Source organism: Artibeus jamaicensis, unplaced genomic scaffold, assembly GCF_021234435.1.
Source record: "Artibeus jamaicensis isolate MK-2021 breed Jamaican fruit bat unplaced genomic scaffold, CSHL_Jam_final scaffold_474, whole genome shotgun sequence".
Classification (NCBI taxonomy): Eukaryota; Metazoa; Chordata; class Mammalia; order Chiroptera; family Phyllostomidae; genus Artibeus; species Artibeus jamaicensis.
The window spans coordinates 27,451,645-27,476,333 of NW_026522046.1; the positions used below are offsets into that span (position 1 = coordinate 27,451,645).

A 24,689-nucleotide genomic window follows, 5' to 3' on the forward strand; every position below is an offset into this window, starting at 1 on the left:
TTATTCTTAGCTAGTAAAAAAAATTTACTGCTTGTCCTATTTGGTATATTATCCTAATTTGGAAAGGATAATTTAAAACAAGTTTTACAGTTAATTGAAATATGGAGGTTGGATTTGTATCTAAAATTATTGTGAAAGATCTTACTAATTAAGTGTCATTAAACTTAGCTTTTTAAAATTTGTTTTTCCCTAGCCTTTATAAAAACCAGGTGAGTACAGCATCTTTACATTATTTTACATTACCCATCATTCAAGTTTCCCACACATGTAAATGAGCATTTTTGTAGTTGCTGATCGGGTGTTTGTGTGGCGGTGTCTAACGTGGTGTGCAGTTACGTCACAGAGCAGGACAGCAGGCCTCTGCCAGCGCCGGCCTGCCGCACTGTCCTGCTCGCCCCATTTCTGTTTGCAGTGCTCGTGCTAGTTACTCCTGTTACTGGAGACGCAGAGGAGGGGTAGACATAGGCTCGTACATGTGTAGAGAGCAGCAGTCTCACAGGTGTGTGTATTTGGGCTGGAAGGGTTGTCTCCCACCTGCGTGGACTCCCAAGCAGGGGAGTTAATTTAAGGTTAGGAGTGGTTGGTTTAAGTTTTCATGGAGGTGATTAGAGACTATGCATTGGCCTTCACGAGTTTTAATTATCACTTCTTTGGCCTTTCCCTCTTAACTGGTTCTGAATTTGGATTCATATCCAAGCTTTTTTTTTTTTTTAACTTAAAAACTTAACACACACAGTTACTTTTCCACAAAGCTTTGAAACTAAAAAAGAAAATTGTACTTAAAACAACACGGAACTTAGTACTTGGATTTTGGGCCTGGTTCTGCCATCAACTGGCAGTGAGTTTGGGCAAGACCTGTCTTTTCAGGCTTGCTTGGCTCATTTGCCAAGGAGGGGTGGTCTTGAAGATGGCCAGGGTCCCTTGAGGCTCTGCTGTCTTAGGACCTGTGGCACACTATTAAGATGAAGTGACAGTTCTGAAAGTGGAAAGCCAGGCACAGGGTTTCTAGTTTTCACTTACCCTGGCTGAAATTTCAGGATGTGGATGGCTGCTACCCAGGCTACTCTTAGGAATGGTATGTTCTCTCCCAAGGAATTCATTCCAGGAAAAAACTGAAATGAGAGTGCATGGAAATTTTTCCTAAGGATATAGTTGTGAAATGTATTTCATATCTAGTATATTTACCATGGCAGATGACTTGTGTATAAAAAAGGATGGCTGTTCCTACAGCTAAGCAGTAATATTTGTATTTGATTTTAAGTTGCAGGCTCTTTTATTAATAAGTGAGTTTGAGAAGCTTTAACCTTAGTGCAGAGTACTTCTAAAACCCAAGAAATGATATCTTTAGTAGCTAGTCCTTTATTCCATTAATAAGGAAAGTATAGATTGCAGTTTAATTCTTGATCACTGCTGTTTTTCTTAGATATTCATTGCAATCTATCTGCCAACATAGTTTTTATTAAGTGAATGTCACTGCCTGTTTTATGGAGCTAGATAGGTAGAGATAAGTATCTCCAGCCACATATAAATATATATACACACACAGACAGCCTTCCAGTGAAAGTAAGATCAGATAAAAACAGATTAAATGCACAAAATGCTTTTATTACTCTAAGCAAATTAATAGGTTAAATTACAGCTTCAATCAGACAACTTCAGCTCATACATACAGCAGTTCACTGATTGGTTGAATATACAAAAACAACTGAGAAACGATTCATTTTCATCATCACTCTGATACTTTGGGGCAAAACCCAAACTATTTTCTTAATTGAATACAGATAGTAGTAACCAAAGAGGAAATGTATTGGTATTTTACATTAACATTTTAAGATTTAGAACTTCACCAGGAAATACATATCTGGAAATGATGGTAAAAAATAGCATTTAAAGCTGATGATACATTTCCGTAAGTCTCAAAATGATTTCTATATGAGGGACCAGCTGGCCAAAAAATTAAATTAAAATTTTGTATGTGCTGAGATGTCCAAATAGAGTTACAGGACTTCCGCCCCCAACACACCCCCCAAAAAGGAAAAAAATTGTTTTTCTCTCTTCTAACGTACACACAATATATTCCCCCGAATTTCTCTCCCATGGAGCATTCAGGAGGGTAGGCAGGGCCGGGTAGACCTCGGCTTCAGGGTGCACTAGAGCGAGGCCACTCTAATCCATGCAGTGAGCTTTCATGCATATAGTTAGTGCACATCATGTGATGATAGAATCAGGAGGCTCCTTCACATTTTGCTTTTTGTTGGGCAAGTTGATTCACTCAGCATATGCCGAGTAGTGACAACATTTTTCACAAAGCCTGTGATTTCCTTTTATGTTATTAACTCCTCAGAAACACCAAACATTATATTGTGAAATCCCAGTGCTAATTAAACAGCAAACATTTGCCTTTCTGGGTATTTTACAGGTTTACTGAAAAACAAGCCTGTGTATATTTTTAAAGCTCAAAAATATAAACTTGCAGAAGTTGTGTCTACAAGCAGTCAAAAATGAACGTTTCATTGCAAATGCGTTACATTTTATTCAAAGCTAAACTTCCATAGTAGTGTAATCCTCCCTTTTCATAAATTTACCATAATTGTCCTTTTACCATTTCTGCATGTAAATGAACATAGCATTATTAGAATACTGATAGACACCTTGGATAAGCTGCTATACAGGGTCATTCTTGGGCTAAGCAACAGTGAATATTTAAAAGATAATGAAAGCAAATACCTAGGAGTTAGTTTTGTTAATAATGACTAGTGAAACAATAACAACAGGAATGTGAGAACAGAGAAAAAAATGCAAAATTGTTCCTGTTTCTTTTCCCAAACAGGACTTCTGTGTGAATGTAGCCTATTCTTTCCGGTGCAGTCCACATGGCATCTGTGGGTTTTGCTCTTTTGTAAAAACATCTACCTGTGTAGCCCTCTCTAAGTTGCCAAATGTCTGAAAGTACTATGTCTTTCCTGCCCACATACTTCCCATTGCATTAGCATGAGGTGCACAGAGAGCAATGCAAGAACAGGTGACTCCAGTCCAAGATAAGAAAATAGGATGGATTTCCTTAGTTGTGGATTTTCAGATGTGCTCATAATTCAGGTGCACAGTGGTAGTGACAGCAGACACCTCAGCGTCCGGGGACACTAGAGGTTGAGCAGCAGCTGCTAAGTGATTTGAAAGACTGGCTGGTAACACCCTTCTGTATCGGTGGAGACCGATGTTTTAACCATGCAGCGCCTGTGGCTCATGCATTGCCTTATGACCTGTAGTCCTTTTTGCTGTAGGGCTTGTTGCGCAATATGTTATCAATCTCATTTACCACATGTGACGTCATCTTTGGGAGAACCTGAGAGCGTGAGAAGTACAAAAGATGCCGTTAGTTGTTGATGTTAGTTCTTTGTGCCTGATGTTAGGCAGGGTTGTCCTGACTGCTGTACGTTTATGAACCATGACTGAAATACAAGCTCCCCACGAGACTGTGCGCTCCTTGAGGTCAGGGACCCTGTTTTGTTCACCTCCATTACCTCCAGCGTCTCTGAGGGCACTTTGTGCTGATAACTGTTGGTTGACTGAATGAATGAAGATATAAGACACAAATGAAGGCTGAAGGAAATAGGTAACATCCAGAGCAGCTCTGCCCGGTGGAAACATGATGTGAGCCGCACAGTGTAACTTTAGATTTTCCAGTGGCCACATTAATGACAGTAAAAAGAAATGGGTGAAATTAATACATGATTTTACCCCATCATATCCAAAACATCATTTCAACCTGTACTCAGTCTAGAAAATTCTTAAGATGCTTTGTATTTTTTTAAAGTGCATAGTTTTTCAAATCTGTGCCTTTTACTCTGACACTGCATTTGGACTGGCTGCCCAGTGTATGGTAAACAGCCTCATGTGGCCCGAGGCTGCTGTGCTGGACGGCACAGGCTTAGAGACTTTCTCTTTTTTCTAACAATGTTTTAAAAGATTTTCTTTATAGAGGGAAGGGAAGGAGAAAGGGAGAGAAACATCAGTATGTAGTTGCTTTTTGTGCACCCCCCACGGGGGACCTGGCCCACCACCCAGGCCTGACTGGGAATCGAACTGGCAGCCCTTTGGTTCCAAGGCCAGCACTCAGTCCACTGAGCCACACCAGCCAGGGGGAAGGAGGGATCTACCACTGGTGGTCAGAACCGTGGCGAAGGATGGCCAGGGGTTAACAGGCATCCCAGGGAGGTGGAATAGCATGAGAAAGTAAAATGTCTATGAAACACAACGATGCAAGTGTGAAGTGAGTGGTGTTGGTAGGGGAACGGTGGGAACTGGGGAAAGAGAAGCTGGAGTAAAGATAGGGCGGAAGGCCTTGAACGTCATTTTCTTTGTGGAGTCGGGACTTTATTCTGTAGACAGTGGGGAAACCTCTCAGAACTTCTCAGCTGGGAGCGAACCCTCCAGACACCTGGTGGTAGTTTGAAGGAAGAGCTGGAGCAGATTGAAAGGGGACCAAGGAGGTTAGAGATGTATTGTTGTCCTAGGCCGTGACACTGATGCTTAACTAGGGCAGGGCTGTAGAACAGGGGCGTGGATCTGAGACACTGGAGGAGGATGGCGGTGTCCAGACCGCGTGACAGGAGACACACTGATGTGGGTGATTGAGGTCAGAATCCACGGGACAAGAGTGGAGAGTTTACGGTGCCCGTGGGGTGTTCGTGTGGGAACGTGCTGTGAAGCTGGCTGGCCGGCCAGTGGCAGGAGGACTGGAGCGAGGATCTGAGTCGTGTGCATGGACACACTCACTGAAGCCCTGGGAAAGGATGAGGTCACCCAGGGCTGGCACTCATGGTGACAAGCGGGCCAAGGGCACGCGTTACACCACAAGACAAGGGACAAAGGCGGACTTCTTCCCAAGGAATAGCCTGACCCTGTCTGGAGACTGTGATGAAATGCAGTGTGACAACCGGTTCTGCGGTTTCAGCCCCACCCTTCCTCTGCCGCAGTCACGCTGGCCCGGGTGACCTTGTCTTCACTCGGGAGCCATTCTCAGAAACCGGGTTTGGCAGAGCAGCAGAGCTGCCCAGTTTGGGGAACTGGTTCTGATTCATGTTTCTCCACCGGAAGGTGAAGGAAGAATTTGACTCCCCAGCAGTTCGGGCGTCTCTGAGGATCTAAACTCATGTGTCATTTAAAGTGAGATCGCAACAGGGAGACCCGAATCTAGAAACTGGGTCTGTGGGAAGTTTTCTGCTAAAACAGTGGGTGAACCACGTGACGAAAGGAACTTCATTCATTACACCAAAATAAATTTCAGATAGAGATTTAAACATGTAAAAAAGCTGAAACCATACAAGTAGTTGAATAAAACATGAAAAATGTGTGTATAGTGTCACAGACCTAAATTTGCAAGAAAAGCCACCCAGGGACTTCATGGGAAATTAGTCGAGTTTTTAAATGTTGACAGCTGTTTTAAAACACTGGCATCCACAGATTACACAACACCCCACAGGCCGCCAGTTTTGTGATGTCGGTGTTATGCTGACTGGAGGAATGGGTGGGTGGGGGCGGTCTGGCCAGTGTTGCCCTGTTAGTGGGGTGTTAGGGAAGTCCTCCCAGGGCTGGGTCACTGTTCAGTAGGACCCTGGGGTCAGAGCAGGATTTTCGTTGGCTGGGGTGGTGGACACTTTGTTGGCAGAGGACCACTGTTACTTCTGGGGATCCGAGTGGTTATGGTGGCTGGAGATGAGATCCAGGGAAGGTGAGCCCTAGATGGGCAGGAGCCTGGACTGCTCTGATTGGGTGACGGGGCCTCAGAAGGGCTTTGAGGCTGGCGGGGTGGAGGGAGAGAGGAGATTCTCTGCTCTTTTCAGGTAGAAGCGTGGAGGACGGGGGCCTGTGTAGATGATGGCTGGCCACCCGCAGCTCTGGGGTCTCCGCTCCCATCTCCCATCTGTTGAGGCTCTGACTTACATGTGCCCCTCTGTCTCACGCACCACATAGGCACGTTTTATCCCTTGGCGCAGCAGTATCCCTTGGCTCAGTGGTCTTGATGGGCCCCCCAGCAGTTTCCTTTCGTCTGCTGGCACTGCAGCTTTCTGTCTTGCCCCTGATCTCAGCTCTGCCAGGAAGCCCCAGCCACCCAGCCTGCTTCCTGCTCCATGGAGGGGCCCAGTTACAGCTTGCCTGGGGTGGATTCTTAGGTGCAAGGCTGGTGGAAGACGGGAGTAGGAAGGGGGCCTGGTGGATGCTAAGTGCCCATTGGGGCAGCCTCCCTTCCCAGGTAACCTCCCTTTTCTCTTACCCTTTGAGCATGGGTGGCTCATTTTGCTACCAGCCAGGGCCTTGCTGGGAAGATGATTTGGGAAGATGCCTTAGTTTTTCCCTGAGATGTGCCCTCAGCTGCCTGGGGTGCTCCCACTGTGCAGGAGTGACCTCATTCCCAACCAGGCCTCTGCACTCACCCAGGTGGCAGGGCTCACGGTGTGTCAGCCTAACAGGAACCCTAGTTCCTCCCTCTTCCTGCCAATCTGTCTGCAAGTCCGGTTTCTCTTTCCCAAACCTGCAGGATCCATCACTTCACCTCCTGGCCACGAGCGTCTGTCACCTGGACAACTGCCTGTGGCTTTCTTCTGTTCACTTCCCACAGCGCAGCCAGCGCAGTCCTTAAAAGTTCTAATAAGGGCATGTCCCTCCTCTTCTTAAAACTCTCCAAAGGACTTGTTACATGTTGAGCAAAACTGTGACCCCTCTGGTGTCCTGTGAGATCTGGCCCCTGCCTGCTGCTCCGCTCCAGTGCATCTGCTGTCCCCTTGCTCACTACGTGCTGGCCACACCAGTCCTGGGGCTGGCAGTTTTTGGAAAAGGCCAAGTCCCCGCCCACCTCAGGCCTTGACCCAGCCCCTCCCTGCATCTGGAACGCACTTTCCTGGGTTTCCGCACCCTGCATGCTCATCTGCCAGGCTTCACAGTGCACGTAACCCAGAGGGGCTTTGGCAAGGACGTCACTGAAAGAGGGCGGGTCCACCCATTTCTCAAGGAGTGTCTATGACAACGCCCTCTTTACAATAGCCCTCCTCACAATTTGAAATTACACATTTATCATGTGTCTCTCCCACTAGAATGTAAGCTCCTTGAAGGCTGGACAATATGTTTTAGTGCCTGCCTGGTCGTGGTGGGCCCTCAGAGGCCTGTTGAGCTAAGGAACAGATCGCTAATTCACTCTCAGCCAGTCCCTGGGCTCTTGAGGGCGGGATCCTATTCTGAGCCCAGCACTCTGCCTGGCGTGGTGCCAGACATAGAATACGTGCTCGCTGTGTGTTAGTGGACTCGAAATCCTAGGGTGGAATTCCAGTGCTCCTGTGTACAGACTGTTCCCTATTTCTTTATCGTCATCGTGCAGTCTTTATCTTTTCCCGGGCATAAGTGAAAAGAAGAGACTGTGGGGTAGCTTTCCTAAGAGGCAGCATTCCCCATGCAAGGGTGGAGATGCCCCCAGAATCCAGGACAGTTGTGGGGCCCCGAGGGGTTCATGGAAGCAGAGGCGGAGGTGACGACACACTGCACAGCCCCACCGAGGTGACGGTGGGGAAGGAAGAGTGCGCCATGCATCCCCCAGCATATCCTGGGCTATTCAAAAGGGTGTCTATAAACATTTTAAGTTCAGTCAACTTGGTCCCCACCTCCACCTGTTTCTCTTGGGAGAGGTAACAGTGAATTAAGTGTTTGCTTCGGGGACAGGTGGACAAGGGAGAAAGAAGCTCTGAGACTGCTGTGTTCCCCAGTGAGCAAAAGGAAAAGACACCACTGGGCAGGGGTTGGCTCTGGCAGGAGTCGGGGGTGGGCTCCTTCCAGGCCCTCAGCAGGGCTCAGGACCGGGATTGGTCCTTTGGGGGAGGAGGATGGTCCCGAAGCTGCTAAGCCCCACCCCTCTCCTCAGAACTCCCATGTCCACGCCTACTGCCCTTGCAGGCTCCGCCCAGTCGCTGCGGCGTCAGGCAGTCCTCCCAAGGAAGGGAGTGGGGATGGGCACCTCGGCATTTCCTGCCAGGGAGATGTAACCCTGCCGTCCAGACCAGAATTCTGATCCCATTTCTTTTAAAACAGCATCACAAACATTCATTCAACAGGTGTTTCTTGAGCGTGACTAAGGGCTGTAGCGTATGTTAGAACCGGAAATCAGTGGAGAAGCGAGACACACAGCAGGTCTGACCTCAGGGAGCTCACGGTCCAACAGGGGGGACAATTCCACCTCGTGGTCCTAAGTGCTGGGATGGGAGACGGAGGGCAGGACGTGTTTGTGGGAAGAACAAACGAGTGTGTTGTCCCGTGGCTATTACATTTTAAGTAGTTATTAGGCAGGCTTTTGTGGTCAGGCCTGGGGACCTGTTACACCTGGTCACCAGGTGTAACATTGCTTGGCCCGTGGAGTGCCCTGTCCCACAGACACAAACCATCCTGAGAAATGAGGTTTGAGAACATGGCCTGTTAATAAGAGGACACTCCCGGATCCATGTACTGTAAAGGCTCTGTTCTCTCTTGGGCCTTTGTCCCTACTTTGCATCCCCGCCCCCCACCCCAGTCTGGGAACAAGCAGCCTGTCAGGGACTTTCATGTAACTGGGAAGCTGTGACATGAGGAAGGACAGATGTGGGGAGAGACGGGACCCTGCCCGGGGACATCTTCAGAGACACCACAAAATTCCCCAAAGTGGCAGGAAGGGCCATGGTACTTGCCTGGATGGCACCCAGGTTCTCAATGAGCTGCTCAGGTGTGGATGATCCCAGGAGCACAGAACTCACGCCCTCGTTTCTCAGGCACCATGCTGGGGAGAGAGAACACGGGGTCAGGGTATCGAAGCCCTCCTGATGATTGATTAGTTTACAAACACCACCTGTAGCCACCATTGTTGCGACCAAAACTTACTAATGTTGCAGGGGAGACACAGTGCACTCCGGGATTAAAAACATCAGCAGCGGCCCTGTCACGGAGAGGACTTGGTAGGATCTGTGCGTTTGAATCCTGAGTTTAGCGCTCTGTGTTTTCTACGTGGGCCCTTGCCCTAACTACTGGGGCATCCCATCCAGCTACCCAGCCCAGGTACAGGTTCTTGTTCCGGAAGACACCCGATACTGCTCTCTGGCAGCTGTTGGGATCCCTGTGTTCATGCTGGCCCACAGCAGTCTCCTTTCGGTCTTAGTGGCACTCTCGCTTCCCCCTCATCTGTTGTTCCGTGGTGACCTTGCAGACTTTGAGTGTCTGGTTCCTTCGTTTCCACCTACCTGCCAGCTCTTTAGGACCCTTTCTTCCTAACACGAGATTCACCCGGTGTTGATGATCTCCCCGACCCTCAAATCCCTCACTCCTCTCCTTCCTCTGCCTCTCTGGCAACCTCTAAAACGCTCTCTCAACACCTGCCCCTTGACCCCAGCAGATAACCTGGCCTTCGACTTTGTAAACAATTAAGTCTGCTCATCAGGTGGGATATTCCCCACTCTCCCAGGGACACAGTCCACGTCCACATCCTCCCGTGTCAGAGGATGCCACGTGCTGCTTCTGTCTGAGGCCACACTCTGCCCTGGATCTGTCTCTGTCCTTTCTTGGACACCATTCATTCATTCTCTCTCCTTGTGCTTACAGTAGACTTCTCAGTTCGTAGCTGCCTGGACCTAGGTGATCCTGTAGACCCAGGGGTGCGGTGTCTGCTGGGTGTCCGTGCTAGGGGTCCCATAGGCGCTGCAGACTTCTTGCTGTCTGTCCTGTGTTCCCAGTATCATCGGGTGGCTTCACTAGCAACTTGGCCTCCCAGTCTGGGAACCTGGGACTTATACTTAGGGATTTTCCTTTTCGGATCCCACATTCCCCTTTGATTGCCAAGTCTAGTTGCTATTTAAACATTTCTCCAGTCCAGTGGCTCTCAAAGTGTAGGGCATCAGAACCACCTAGGACTTGCGAAACAGCAGTTACTGGGTACCACCCCCAGGGTTACCAACTCAGAAGCTCTGGGCGTGCCTGAGTATCTGCATTTTTTCTTTCATCTTTTTAAAATTGGTTTGAGAGGGGGGAAAACATGCATTCGTTGGTTGCTTCTTGTATGTGCCCTGATCAGGGATTAAACCCAGGCCCTCGGCGTATGGGGAGGACGCTCTAACCACCCGAGCTGCCCAGCAGGGACTGAGAATCTGCACTCCTGACAAGCTCCCATGTGATGCTGCTGCTGATCCAGGGACCATGTTTTCTTTTTAAAAAAACTTTATTCAGGTGAAATTGACATACCAAAATCTTTACCTATTTTGTGTATGATTCAGTAATTTTTAGTAAATGTGTCAAGCGTGCAACCATCACCATGTAAGATCCAGGTTTCGAACACCTCCATCACCTCAACGAGCTCCTTCGTGCCTGTTCTCAGTCAGTCCCATTCCTACTGCCAGCCTCAGGAGCTTGCTCATTGGCTCTGCGCCCTGGGGACTTCCTGTTTCTGGACACGTCAGCTAAGGAGAGTTATTTCTTTCACTTCACAGGTTTGTGAGGTTCATCCGTGTTACAGCATGCATCAGTATGTTGCTTCTTTCTCTTGCTGAGCTGTGTGGATGCAGGGACCATGGCCGAGAATCACGGCTCTGGTTCAACTGTCCGCTGCCCTCTGTCAGGCCCTCACCAGCCCCTGCCCGACTGTTTGCCTTTTCCTCCTGTTCCGATGGCGCCCCCCACCCCCACCCCCACCCCCACCCCCATGCAGCTTTCACACTTCCAGCAGCAGCTTCTCTAGATACAAATCTGGCCATGTCACGTGCCTGGCTCAGCGTTCTTCAACGTGTGCCTCACGTAATCCTCGTCCTATAGGATGAGGTTCCCACTTCTCTCCCTGGCAAACCTGGCTTTCTAGCCCAGCTCTCCAGCTTCTTGTCCCCCCATTTCCTGCCTTGAACTTTGTGCTTCAGGCGCACTGAACTATTTGTAAATCTTCTTCATCCCCTTGGCTCAAGCAGTTTCCTTAGCCTGGAATTTCTCTCTGCCTCCTCCCTTCCTTTGCCTCACTAATATCTACTCATTGAGATTCTCCGTGGGGACTTCTCCCAAAGCCCTTCCCTGAATCCAAGGCTGGGTTGGGAGCCCGTAGATGTTACTTTCAAAATCTCCAGGCCTTTCTTAATTATTTTACTACAACACTGTATCACAGTCATCTGCTTACTTTTTTGACTCTCTCATCCGGCGGTGAGATGTGTTTCTCTGAGGTTGGATGCTCAGCACTCAGCCCAGTACCTGCACACAGCAGGTGCTTAGGAAATGTTGAACAAACATAGGCATGAATGATAGGTGGATGGAAGAGGGTCCGAGCACCTCTCCTGCCCCATTTGCTTAAAGCCCCGCTGTCGACTAATACTCTTAAGCTGTTACCAGGCTCAGGCCTTTTAAGGCAATTGCTAACTCTTTCCACATGGGCAAAATAATACTCTATAAAGGCAACAGGCCAAGTGATTCAGGGCTTTTTTTTTTTTTTTTTTTTTTTGGTGGCTGTATTATTTCCTCCCTTGCACTTACAATTCTTTTTTGTGCTAGTAGAAGTTCTGAGGGGAAAGCAGGATACAGGGAAAATCATCGCCCACTAAGTACTTGGTATCCGCGGCAGCCAGTTCCCCACTCTGGGCTGCACAGTATGAGACGCCCTCCTGGGCAGAACTGGCTGGCAGCCGAGGTAGCACATGCAGATGATTGCAGCTAATTAGCATCTAACCAGGTGTGACCAAGCAGGCAGCCCAGCGTGGCCCTTTCCCAGCAAGGTGTGAATGCTGGCTGCTGTGCAGGTACAGGACAGGGGAGCCAGCCCACAGTTGGCTTCTAGCCGTTTGTTTCCTGCTGGAGGGTTCCCCTCCCCCACACCCTGTAGCAGATCAAAGGTAATACGCCTGGAATAATTCCTCTCTTGGTTTGAGAGCTCTGTGGTTAAAAACAAAAGTACTTCTTTAAAGAGTGAAAAAAAAATGACTGGCAAGACAGACATCTGGGGGCACACAAGGAGGAAAAGGAGAAACAGAGCATGTTTTAATTTAAACTCGGATTCTGTGGAAGGGGTCTTTTGTGGATATCTAATGTCTAGTGGAAGTCTAAATCCTGTAACGATTTCCTCTTTGGAAAGATCATTTCCAACTCCTTCAGAGTTAAATTTAATACTCACTTTCATGCTACTACCTAAAAACTGTGTTTCTGTTTCCGGAGTAAGTGCTGCTCTTTGTGTCTATTAGTTTGACCACGTGTCATGGCTAAGGGGAGACTCAGTTTCAGGTCCAGGGTGTCTTCATTCTTTGCAAAAACATCCTCATCCTCATCATTACGATTACTACAAAGAGCACCTACTCTTTGCTTTACACGTGTAATTTCCCTTTACCCAACAAGTGTGTACGATATGTATTATTACGCCCGTTTCACAGATGAGAAAATTGACAGCATGGTAAATAACTTGCTGATAGTCAAATAGCTAATATTTTTTACTGTGTTTATTAAAGCTATAGGGATGCTAACTAATCACATTAAATATATTTTTTTCTTTAAGGAAGGATTGAAGCAACAGTTATTGATATACTTATATTGGCATTCTTCCCCCACCCCGAACGACCTCCCATTTCCGTCTTTCTATGACTGTTAATGGCAGCTACCATTTCCCGGCCTTCCAGCCTCAGAAGGGTCAAGTACCTAGCAAATATTCTATCCCATTATTTTATTTGCCTAAGACTTATCTTGAGCTTTTTTTTAAAAAGCTCATTAGGACACTGTATCTGATTTGTCCCAATTCCTGCTATTTCTTAATCCTTAGGAATATTTTTCTAGATCATACACATATTTTGTTTTTTTCGCACAGTGTTAACTAGGACAAGGGGCCCAAGGTCTGGGCCCTTCTTACTATTGCAAATGCTCTTCTTACTGAATGTTACAATGCAGCCCGGTGTAAACAGGGTGTGTTTGACAGCAGCCCAACCCAGTCAGTATAGCCAACTGGAATTGTGTGATTGACCAAATAGGGTGCATAAGCAATGGCTAAGTCTCCCTTCTGGAAGCAGCTTTGGATATGAATCCCTTGTCTCCTTTACTTGCTGCCAGTAAATAAAACGACCTTGTGACAACCGGGTCCCGTTCTTGGATAGAGCACCCCAAGCTGCGAACTCCTTGAGCCTGGTAACACCAGCTACCACACAAGTTCTTTGTAAAGTGGAGGTAATAATAGCAGATGCTGCATTAACATCTGTGCCATAGGGCTTGTGATAGCATGCGGCCCATGGCATCGTTTTGACTGTCAAGGGGACGAGACAGTGGCAGAGCGTTTGTCACAGAGCCTGGCAAAGCTCCCCCAGCAAGGAAACTGAAAGTCCAAATGCTTCTCTGGGCGACACCAGGTCACTGGCCACAGTGCCCATCGAACACGTGAGACGTGGTCGGGCTGCACTGAGATGTGCTGATGGTGTAAAACACACTTCAGCTTTTGAAGACATAGTATGAGAAAAAGTGTAAACCATCTCAATAACTTTTATGGTTATGATACATGTTGGCCATCTTGGGCTAAATAAAATCCTTTAGCACATTTAATTTCACCTATGTCCCTTCTCCTTTTTGAACATGGCCAGTGGAACATTGAAAACTAAATATGTGGCTCACATTGTACTTCCATCGGACAGTGCTGGTGCATGAGGTTTTCAGTTGTACCAGTGACCATGACCTTTCATCGACTTCACAGTCTAGAGGAGCAGTGTTCACAGCCCCTCAAAAGTTTCAGGGAGAAGCTGCTCCTCCAGGACAGGCTTCCCGCGTGGCCCTGGGCCCCTCCCACAGCTGGCTTCTCCGCCTCTCACCCCCTTTGCCTAAGCTTCCACAGGGACCGAAACTGAGCCAGAGGAGATGGACGCCCCTGCATGGTTCAGAGGGTCTCACCCCAACACTGAGTGTGCGGATGTCTGTGTTTTCGGTCCTGTGCTCTCATTTGAACTGTGTTATAAGGGGAGGGGAAGGAAGAAAAGTTTTTAGCAATAGAAAATTCTGGGGAGCTTTGGAAACCCTGTTTTAAATGGTTGTAGCCAGGAATTTAAGCTCCAGAGGTCAGTTTGCCCTACAATAGACATTTTATCCTGGTGTGGGTGTGGACCGAGCAGAGGAAACGGTACTTTCGGGCTCCGGGACAGCCCCGCCCTGGGCATCGCCTTACCCACGGCCAGCTGCGGGAGTGTGCAGCCCAGACGCTCAGCGATGGGCGAGAGGTCTTTCAGTTTGTTTTGCTGTTTTCTCCCTTCTTCACTCACAATTCTTTCCTTCAGCCACTGGTAGCACTAGGAATGAAAAGAACATTGAAACATTGAAGTCTGGTAGGGGTTCGATGTCAGAGAGGGCTACTTCAGTAAACTGGAAGAGTCTCCCTGTGAATTCCTGCGTCTCCCTGATGGTGCCGCAGGTGAAGAAGTGTTCCTCGTGGGCTCACTCCTCGTTTATGGGCTTGAAGCAGACATCCATCAACATGCACCAAAGTGGTTAAAATCCTGACATAATCAATTATATCCAGTCTGCTAAGTGGGGGAAATGATGTTTCTTAGTGAAATAGCCTGATTCTAGAAGGTAGCAAAAGAAAAAAAAAAGCATTTACATTTCACCAAAGTCTATTTATTATGTGTCCTATTCCTCAAGAAAGCTGGGCGTCAAGCTTCCTGCTCAAAGGAAGCCGTTATCTTACTTTCTTGTTGTAAATTCCTTTCTCTCGCCTTCAATTTACTCCCCGTCTTGTGTTCTTGTGATGGGGCTTTATTGTGAGCTGCTCGCTCCTCCTAGAAGTAGACCTGGTGTTGCTGATAGGAACCGAGCACATTTTTAAGCTTTTCAAGCGACTAAAGACTTTCCCAAATGTGTAAGGAAACTTCAAAAGGTAAAGAAAGGCAAAATGGGAAACTATTCTTTAAAACCTATGAGAATTGACTGACCCTGATATGCAGACTGCAGAGCGAGCCTGATTTCCCAAATACAAGGAGAAAAATCTTTAAAACTTTTCAGCGGCCTGCTTTCCAGAAGGTTCTGCTCTTCCTAGGACGCAGGGAACAACAGACTCTTCCACACGAAGCTCCAACACCCCAAGGACAAGAATATTTGTAAGAGCCTGCTGGCCGGTTTTAGTGAAAATAACGAGACCCATCCCATGTGAGGCCGCGTGGACTCTCTGCATTTCATGTTGTTGCGACACCAGGGCCACACCAGACCTTCCCCTTCCTCAAGGCAGCGGCTGCGGCCTCTGCAGTTGTCACCGACACTACGCCCACATTTCAATAGGCAGCTGGCTTTTGTTTTTAAAGCATCCCCCACCCCCACCCCATTCTGAGACAGTATTTCCAGAGAACAGGGGAACCACAGGCTGTTTTGTTATGATCTCAGGGAGCGGTTTTGCAGATGTGAGAGAGAAAGGGCAAGCCACCCCCGTTCTGTGTGCCACCTCCTCTCAGAGGCTCAGGGCCTGGCTCCTCACTGGAGGCTTTGGCTGTTTCCCCAGCCTCAGCCCTGGGAAACCTCTGCTTCTCCAGGAGGAAGGGTGGCCTGGAGACCACAGCTGCTGCCAACAGCGATGGGGGGGACAGTTATGACCACGGGTGCGCGACCAGGGCCCAGCAGGCCCCTCTGAGTGGGGTGCTGGGTGTGCCAAGAGCCCTGAGCACCCTCGTGCTTTCCTCAAAGGGAGAAACATCACCAACCCTCCCTTCACAATGTCCTTCACAGGACCAGTGTCTCTGAATATCATGCAAATTTTTAAAAGATTGAAAACCAGTGGGCAGATGCTTTTTGAACAATTACTTTTTATTATAACTAAGAGAGTTCCTGGGGGTTCAATATATACCACACACATAAAGAGTGGCTGGTTTAATTATCAATCTATGGAAATCCATTTTTTAAATCATACGTGCAGTGTGATTCTACTCTGAGGACTGAGTTACAGGTTATATCCTGTGTGTGTGTGCATGAGCATAACGCCATGCATGCTAGAGGCAGGCTTCCCAAAGTAACGCATGTCAAATAGTTGTCGAATCTCTCTCCACCCTCAACACTGAAATCTCACTGCTGCCTTAACCATTGGAAAATGAGGAGGTTGGCGTTTTTAAAAAAGTGGATGCATAGGATTTACATTGCCTTCCTCCTACCAAAGGAAACAAAAGTGCTTTGGAAATAAATAGCTTTACCTGCTTTACAAGTGGGAAAAAGTTAAGAAATGAGGCTTAATTAAAATACTAGTTAATTATGGGAACAAACCCCTGTTTTATGTAAAAAGATTAGCAGTGGATGTGGTTGTGCATGATAATAAACTAGCTGGTCGACTGGGCAATACTCTATGAATCAAACAATGAAATTTCCTCTTCCAGCCTGGTATATCTCTCACCCCATTGCTGCAGCGATGTGACTACGTGTCGATACTTCTTTCTAAGAGGAAGGCAGGGGGAGCTTCTTATCCCTCTCAACATCTCCGGTCCTGACACTGGTTGGCAGAGGAGGGGCCAGCCAACATGGTGTTGAGAGAGGAATATGAGAAACGAGGGATTGAGCATCCCCACCTTCGGGCACACGGCCATGCAGGCAGTCCTGCGTGAGTCCACAGTGCTGGTGGGTTCCATGTTGTTCCCTAATTCACCCTTTCACTGCCTGTCTTTCCACGAGTCCCCCATGTTACTATGCAAAGGCCGAGGCTGCCCCCCCTCACCCCTGAACCCTTAGAACTCAGCATGGAGCCCAGCACAGAGCAGAGAACACGTGTTTGTCACAGGGACAACAGAAAGAGCTTTTCTCCACAGGTCAGTGGGCTATTGCTTGTATCTGCAAGTCACAGTATTTTCTAAACTTTTCCTAATGCCCATTGCTTTGCTGTCTCCCAGTGCAGTGACTGTTACCGATGGGTATGCATTTAAAGGGACTGATACAGAAGAGGCGACAGCCTATGAGACTGGCCCTGGGCGGCCCCCAGCTGGCTGTCAATAACCCCGAGCTGGGACTCAGGCAGCCACTACAAAGCCACGGACAGCAGCAATCACGTTTCACCTCTGGATCTTGTCTAGAATACTTCGTCATCCAAGCTCATTGGCTTTTCTGTTTAAACATCAAATTCTTTGGCTCCAAAAAGCAGCAAAGTCTTCACTAGTGAGGTTGAAATAGCTAGGGAAAATGCTGGAGCTAAGAAATTTCCTGAAATGAGACCATGAGATGCAATATCCTTAGTTTCTTAATGTGAACACCTGTGGTAAGTACTTGGCCAATCCCCTGTCCCCTGACTTGGATGCACCGAGCTTTGCATGTTGCCTATTTCCCTTTGACAGAGGGGTACGTGATTTTTCTATAAGGCGTTTTGCTAACAACTGAGGGGAGCTGCTCCTAAGTCTCATGGCACTTTTCATTTCTAGACTTTCTATTTAAAAGCTCCATACCTGGTCTCTTGCTCACTGTCGATCTTCTATTCCAGCTCATTGCATTCATTCCACAAGCATTTATTGAGCACTTATTAAGTGCCAGGCTCTGTGATGAGGTACATGAGTTAAGTTTCGGTGTCTTTCCTAGAAATAGTCTCAAATCACTGAGAAGTGTTTTGTAGTTGGGGCGCCCCCCTCAGTGGTTCCCTCAGACCCACGTCTATGCTGCCTCTCCGCGGGAAACACCCAACCAGGGAGCTGACAGGAGTGGATGAGAGCACCTTATCCTTTTTGCCACTGTCATTGGTCTAATAGGTTGGCCAGTCTTTTCTTGACTGAAACTGATAAATAAAATATCTCTTTTCTCTCAGGTTTCATGGCTTTAAGGGTCTGTAAGTCTGCAGTCGCCAGCTTTCCTGCTCCTGGCTTCATGGAGAACACCTACTTTCAGTAGAAGGACAACAACACCCAGTGCAGACAGAGAGAGAGAGAGGAGACAGGCCTGACGATGTGCGAGTCTGTAGATGGAGGCGTCCCCGAAACCGTCCCCACTCAGCCTTCCTCAGGAGTGTCTGCGTGGTCCCCTTCTTTGATTACATTAGTTTGAATTGAGTTCTACTGCTTGCAGCCAGGGAATTCTGACTCTGTAAGAAGTGTTTATGGAATAATAGAAGAAGATGCAAATGATCGCTTGATAAAGTGAGGACAGGCTACACAGACAACCAAGCTCTGTCTTTCAAGGTGAGAACTTCCACAGCAGGATGAAAAGAAGGGCATTTCTGGGAGGCAAAAGGGAGTCCAGTGTGTTTGGGTGGAAAACAAAGTGATATGATCAGAGAGGGACAAGAACAGAAAAATGAACCCAACTTAGATTCCGAAAGGATTTCCTTGAATGCTTTTCTGTGGGGTTTGGGTTTTGTCCTATAAGTAATGATTGGGAAGTCTTTAAAGAATTTTAAGCAGGTTACCCTATAGTCAGATTAATTTTTTAGCAATATAATTGGTCACAGTGACAGATAGTTGAGAAGAGGGGAAAGAAATTCAGAGTGCAGAGAGGAGGTTACTGCAGCAACCAGGAAAGGAACGATGAAGATCCGAACGAAGGCTGCCCAGGACAGACCACAGAAGGTCAAGGTATAGACTGGGGAATGGCCACCCGGTCAGACAGGGTGAGGGGGCAGAGGAGGCAGCTGGACACCATGTAGCCTCGGCTTCTGACTGGGACGACCACAGGGGTGGGTGGAGGCGCTGTTAACCAGGAAGGGCAGGTTTTGGGAGTGAGAATAGATTCCTTCAGGTATTACAGCAGCCTCTCAGAACTGCCCCTGGGTAGTATTACTTTCTAAAATAAAAGCATTTGCCGTACAGGGTTAATTTATCCCTCTAGTACGGTTCTATGCTTACAGCAGATGCAAAATATCAGCACCTTCATTTTATCGGCATGTCCTACAAGAGCCAGTTTGAAACATTAGTCATTTATTCTATTTGGGGGGCAAGAGGGGATGTGAAAGTTGGCAACTCATTCATCTATGTAGCTAGCTCTCTCTGTTAAATTTTTTTTAAAATTTTGCTATTAGCATTCTGATTCACTCCTAAGGCTGCTGTGATACTTGCTATTTTTCCCTCTTCTACTTGAGTGGCTTTTCTGCGCGCACCTGTATTAGTCCAGGAAACACTCAGGCTGGTGCTTTAGGAAGCCTCAGGCGTCTTCGGAACCCTCAAACAGTGTGCTGTAGGAGGGGCTGCCCTCCCCCTGCAGAGAGCTCTTAATGGTTATTGTTAAAGATGTTTCAAAATAGATGTTGAGCTGACTCTATAAAAGGCAAAAATAGAAATATTTTCTGAGTTGCTTTTGGGCTTCATATCTATGATACACCTTTTTGTTTTTTCTTTCTCCTTTTATTAGTGCATTTGTGAACATTGCTTTTTCCCCGCTGTCTATAAGCTTTTCTCAAACAGTGATGGGGGTTAACCAATCTTACACCGCAAATATAGGGTAGCTACCTCTTCTTTAAAAAACTGGGTTTGACAGAGATAAATTGAAGCCAGGAGACCTGGGATCTCACAGCGACCTTCTCTATTATGAGTTTACGCTTTTGGGTTGGTATCCAACCTCTCTGTGCACATCTGGAAAAGGTCTTGTAAGAATAGTCTGAGAACAAATCCCTGACATATATATGGGAGTACTTTGAGCTTTTTAGAAAGTCTTTGAAAGAATGTAAGGCCACGTGCTTAGCTACCGCTGACTAATATTCATCTGTATCCATTTATCTTTGTGAAGGTAAAAGGAGATGAATAAAAACTCTTAGTCCAGTGTTTGGCACATAGTAGGTACTCAATAAAATCGCAATTTTCAATACTTCCCTTTCTTCTTCACTCTTTTCTTGCCTTTTATACCATCTTCCCTAAAATGCTTTTTAGTTTTTCTTTGCTGGCTTATTCAGACTTGGTTCAGAACAGTCTTCCATTTTCAGAAGCAAGACCGTATTTTATATTCTAGTATAATTACATTTGTGATCATGCAAATCTAGAAATAGAACCATGTTGCCATGCTTATACTGTATTATTTTCTAGAACAAACAAGCCAATAGGGCAACTGTTACAGGCAGACAGGAAAGTGACAGACCTTGAGAAGGTTCTGATTAGGGAAGCACATGGTGGTCCCAGCCACACAGATTAAAGGGCTGCTGGTTTGGGCCAAACTTGAGCCGATCTCCCACTGACTTTGTGCTGATGGGGGCAAGCGGCTTGCAGACTTCTGCTCCCTCTTTGGGGCGTTGGGCCTGTCTGACTTTGGAAAATGCATATGTTCTCTCTCCTGATACTACAGAGTAATTTGTGACTGTAATGTTATTACACATTCTCGTAAGTTTCTAAAAACAAACATGTTGTTATTAAGAAGGAGTGATGTTTAGAGTACTCTCCAATAAATTAAGCATTGAGATGTTCTGAATGGAAGCATTTTTATGACAATGATCTTGAATATCATTATGCTTCAGAAAAGAATTTAAGCCACAGGACGTCGCACCCAGAGCTGACCTCTGAACACCAGCCCTGAGCCCCAGTGACAAAGGCGTGGCTGTGTGTTTGCTCTGAGTCCCCACTTCCGACCCTCCACCCTCACACGGTAAAAACATCAGCCACCCTCCAACCTTGCTCAGTTATAACCGGTTGGTCCCATGTGGATTAAATTTCTATGGCTTACATTTTGTTTTGTCAAAAGGTGAAGTTAGATCCTCCTTACATAGGAAACAGATTTTTACATGTTGTCAGTTTGAAAGGAGGAATGAAATGCCTTTTTTTAACATAAGCATAAATCACAGTGCAGGGATTCGTGCTCCAGGAGTCCCACCAGGTCATTGGGCATTGCCCCCAGGCCCCAGAGGAGGAGAGGTGTGTGCACCGGCAGATTGTGAAGGGCTGACTGATGCTTGGCCAGGAGCGGAGGCCTCTGGCAGGCTCAGGGCTCAGGGCTCGGGGAGCCTGCTCCAGGGACAGCTCCCGGCCAAGGCCACGCTGTGAGTGAGCCGGAAGGCACCGGCTGCTGCAAGGCTGTTCTGATCCATCTCCCCCCCCCCCTGCAACCCTGTCTCCCACCCCAGACTCTCTCCTAGAGGTAGAGGGAAATACCTTCAGAGAGGCCCTGGAGCTTTCGGGTACCCCATTTCCATATTTTCCTGAGATGATTCCACAGGCAAGTGGGGACCAGGTCATCGCTCCAACTCCTACAGGAGGAAAACAGTTTACAAGGCTGCTTGTTGCAAATTGGGATGGAAGGTGTGGGGGTGTTTAAGCGGGACTTGGCTAGTTGTGGGAAGAAGCTGGGCAGATAGAAAGTGCTAATACCAGCATACATCTTTCTTATTAAAGTTCAGAGATTTATAAACTGTGTTTTTATAAACCAATTAAGCAGGTAGAGTCAGTTATAGGGAGTGGGCCTTATAAACCAGCCTGAAAAGGTGGCTTATTCATGTACAAACTTTACATTTCTTTTTACACTCAGACACAAACACTTTTACTTGCACAGAAATTCAGTGCTTTGCTTGACCACTCAGTTCCAAACAATGCCCGGCACATACCAGATGCACAGTGCCCAGTACATGGTAAACACACAGTAAGTGCGAGCAATAGTAAGGGTTGCTATTGTTGAAAATTTTTTATCCTTTTTTTCCCCCTCACCCAACATTTTCCTGCTCATGTAAACCTCTTTCTTAGGAGGAAAGTTATCTCTGAAAACTTAAAAACAAAAAGCCTGAAAATGTGGCTGTTTCATGTCTTTCTGAGGTCTGAAATTCTTGTGTATGCCTTTCCCCTCTCTCTTTGGAGTCATTCCGTCGACCTACGCGAACACACAGTGCCGGGCTTGTGAGCTGTTCTGGAATTCCTCAGTCTCACTCTGTTCCAGGCACAGCCTGGGAGACAGATGTTTATATCGCCTATTTTTTTTTTTTAAAGCTAATCATAATCCACTCATGCTTTGGCTACAGCAAGCACCCTATGAAAAAGGACTTTATTTACGGTTTCTTCCCTTCATTCTGTATGTGTTTTTTGAACACCTGCTGAGTACGGCTTATGCACCAGTCGCAACGTGCTGTAGCTGCCCCGTTTGCACACACGCCCATTTGCAGTCACCGGAATGCATAGCTCTCACATCCCTGTGTTAATGAGGGGCATTTAGGAGGCATTTCAATGACTCTTTTCCCAGATCACTGGGACTCCTATTGTTAAAAATCATCAGTAAATTTGATTGAGAAAATTACCTATTTTATGGTAGAGCTCTGGTAGCTGCACCTCGACTTTCTCTCTCTGGAAAAGGTGGTATTCAGCTTGTTCACACACTGGAGGGATCATGTTGAATTGTCTTGCTACAGAATAGGCTTCCTGGGGAGAAATGAGATTGCATCTGGGTTTACACAGATGAGAAATAAGACGGCCCTGGGATTCATATGCATGAGAAATTTTCATTTTAGCAAAATCAGTACAAACCAAGAAACATGTAAGATGCATAATAATAAGCCAGGTTATAACCATCAGTTTCACTAAGAGCAACACGCAGCACAAGTAATCCTTGTTATTCTTCAGGAGGGTTTGGGCTGAGTCAGGCCCAGGGAAAATTGGTCCAGGTGAGACTTATGGACTATGAGAAAGAAAATGAACTTTGACTGTTTCTAGGTTTCTAAAAAAAATGAAACTTCCACTAATACCTACAGATGACCTGTTATTAGCACGTGGAAAATTGTACAGTTTTTAGAGTTTTTAAAGAATACTAGACTATTGTGTTCATATATCTCATTAGCTAAGAGATTTAATTTGCTCTTTTGCCACCAAAAATGTACTAACATGTGGTTCCTGTTAGAGCCCAGCCCTCCCTGCTGTGCTCCAGGCTGATGAGGTCCAGCCTCCGCATCCATCTCTATGATGATAGAATTGACCGTAGAGTTCTAGGGCCACAGTGGTTGTGAAGACGGCAAGAGGTCTTGTGATTTACACGTGGTGTCTGAAGACCAATGCACGCACACCTTAGAGATGCCGAGGCTTCTGTTCCAGACCACGGCAATAAAGTGAATCTCACAGTAAGGTGAGGCACACAAATGCTTGGTTTCCCAGTACATAGAAAAGTTATGTTCACACTATTCTGTAGTCTATTAAGTGTGTGATAGCATTACATCTAAAAAAAAGGCATGTAACTTAATTAAAAAATACATTATTGCTTAAAAATGCTAACCCTCATCTAAGCCTTCAGCAAGAAGTAATCCTTTAGCTGGTGGGCGGTAACATCAAAGATCACTGATCACAGATGTAATCTGTGCCATAACAAATGTAATATTAATGAAAAAGCTTGAAGCATTGTGAGAATGACCAAAAGGTCATACAGAGACGCAAAGTGAGCAGGTGATGTCGGAAAAATGGCACCAATAGACTTGCTTGAGGTGGGGTTGCCACAAGCCTTCAATTGGTAAAAAAACATTGTATCTGTGAAGCACAATAAAGCAAAGTGCAATAATCCCTGCAATGAGATGCCCAAGGGCCATTCAGAGATGGAAACGAAATTACCATGATCTCCATGGCACTCCACCGCGAGGTTCCCCAGTACATCGCCATCCCTTGGTTTATCACATGCGTCATGGCTCGAACAATTTCTGTGAAGGCCAACAGAGAACATTTCATGAGTTTCTCTACTTTGCAAAGTGATGTGGTCTTCCCTGACCCCCACCCCTGGTGAAGGCTTGGATGTTTAATCCAAGTATTTCCAAGTATTTGTTTGATTAATATAATTGCTCTGACACTGGTGACAACGTAATAGTCTACCATGAAATAGTGATGGTGTAGAGGCTGATGGTGCTTCTGGGTAAATTGACTTTCCATTTCCACTTGCAGCAGCAGCACTAAATGATATTAAAAACATAATGAGCACTTTAAGTTCTTCCTTTATTTTTATTGCTTCATAGTTCCTGGCCTGATAAAGGAGCTCATGATTAACCTCCTTCAGAACCTGGGTACTTTGCTCACTAAAGTGAGAAGTAAGAGACAGCATTGGTTTTGACTTTGTGGAGTGGAAGGTCATCGAGAGCAGGAGGCCTGCCTTTGTGTGTTGTATGGGCAGAGCTGGGCCTCACACAGGGTGGCTGTGTAATAGAGATGACTCAGCAACCATGAATTTAGCAGAAAGATAAACATATTAAATGAGGAACAAACAGCGGAGGCCACAGTGGCTCCCAACCCACAATGGCACTCCTTGTCCTTGACCACTTTGAACCAAATTTTATTCTAAGACACCCATGTAATAGATTTCACTGGGGCCTGTTCATGGTCCCACCCAGTTTGCTCATCGGCCTCTTTCAGTTTGACATCACATTTCCTGAACAGGGCAATGAATCCCCAGAGAGGTGGAGCCCAGCTCATCCTCTGGGCACCAGCCAGGTGTGGTGCAGAACCAGAGAGCTTGGAGAGCCTCAAGTTCAGCTGAGTGAGAAGCCACAATCATGGTTGCATTTCTCCTACAAAGCAGATCAGCCAAACACCAAGCTTACTAGGTCAGTTGACATTTTCAAGGGTTGCAGACCTTGGCTTCTCTGTGTCCCCCTAATACCTGTGGGTAAAATGTCCTTCAGAAGAGTCAAATCTTGGTTGCAAAGTCGAGTTGTGGTAGATGTAGTCTTACATTAGTTCTCACAAACAAGCACTGTCTAAATTAGGGAGCAGGGTTTGGAACATGACAGCAAGGTTAGGGTCTTAGCTTCCTTGCTTGGTTTATGTAAACCATTTTAAATTGCCCTTAATTTCTTTCTTGGGACAATGAGAATGTTT

At 46.6% G+C, this 24,689-nt stretch overlaps 1 protein-coding gene across 2 annotated transcripts in view; it reads right to left on the bottom strand.

Annotated features, from left to right (window-relative positions):
- Window positions 1-1,596: 1,596 nt before the first annotated feature.
- The window catches only part of KCNAB1 (potassium voltage-gated channel subfamily A regulatory beta subunit 1), a 306,973-nt gene continuing 283,880 nt past the window's right edge, over window positions 1,597-24,689 (bottom strand). For both annotated transcript variants that reach the window (XM_053658018.1, XM_037155966.2), the window contains exons 9-14: window positions 23,436-23,521; window positions 22,142-22,262; window positions 21,012-21,106; window positions 14,162-14,282; window positions 8,706-8,794; window positions 1,597-3,343 (exon numbers count right to left, since the gene is read on the bottom strand). In XM_053658018.1, coding sequence (XP_053513993.1) covers window positions 3,254-3,343; window positions 8,706-8,794; window positions 14,162-14,282; window positions 21,012-21,106; window positions 22,142-22,262; window positions 23,436-23,521 — 602 coding nt within the window. In that variant the 3' untranslated portion in view covers window positions 1,597-3,253. The remainder of the gene's footprint in view (window positions 3,344-8,705; window positions 8,795-14,161; window positions 14,283-21,011; window positions 21,107-22,141; window positions 22,263-23,435; window positions 23,522-24,689) is intronic.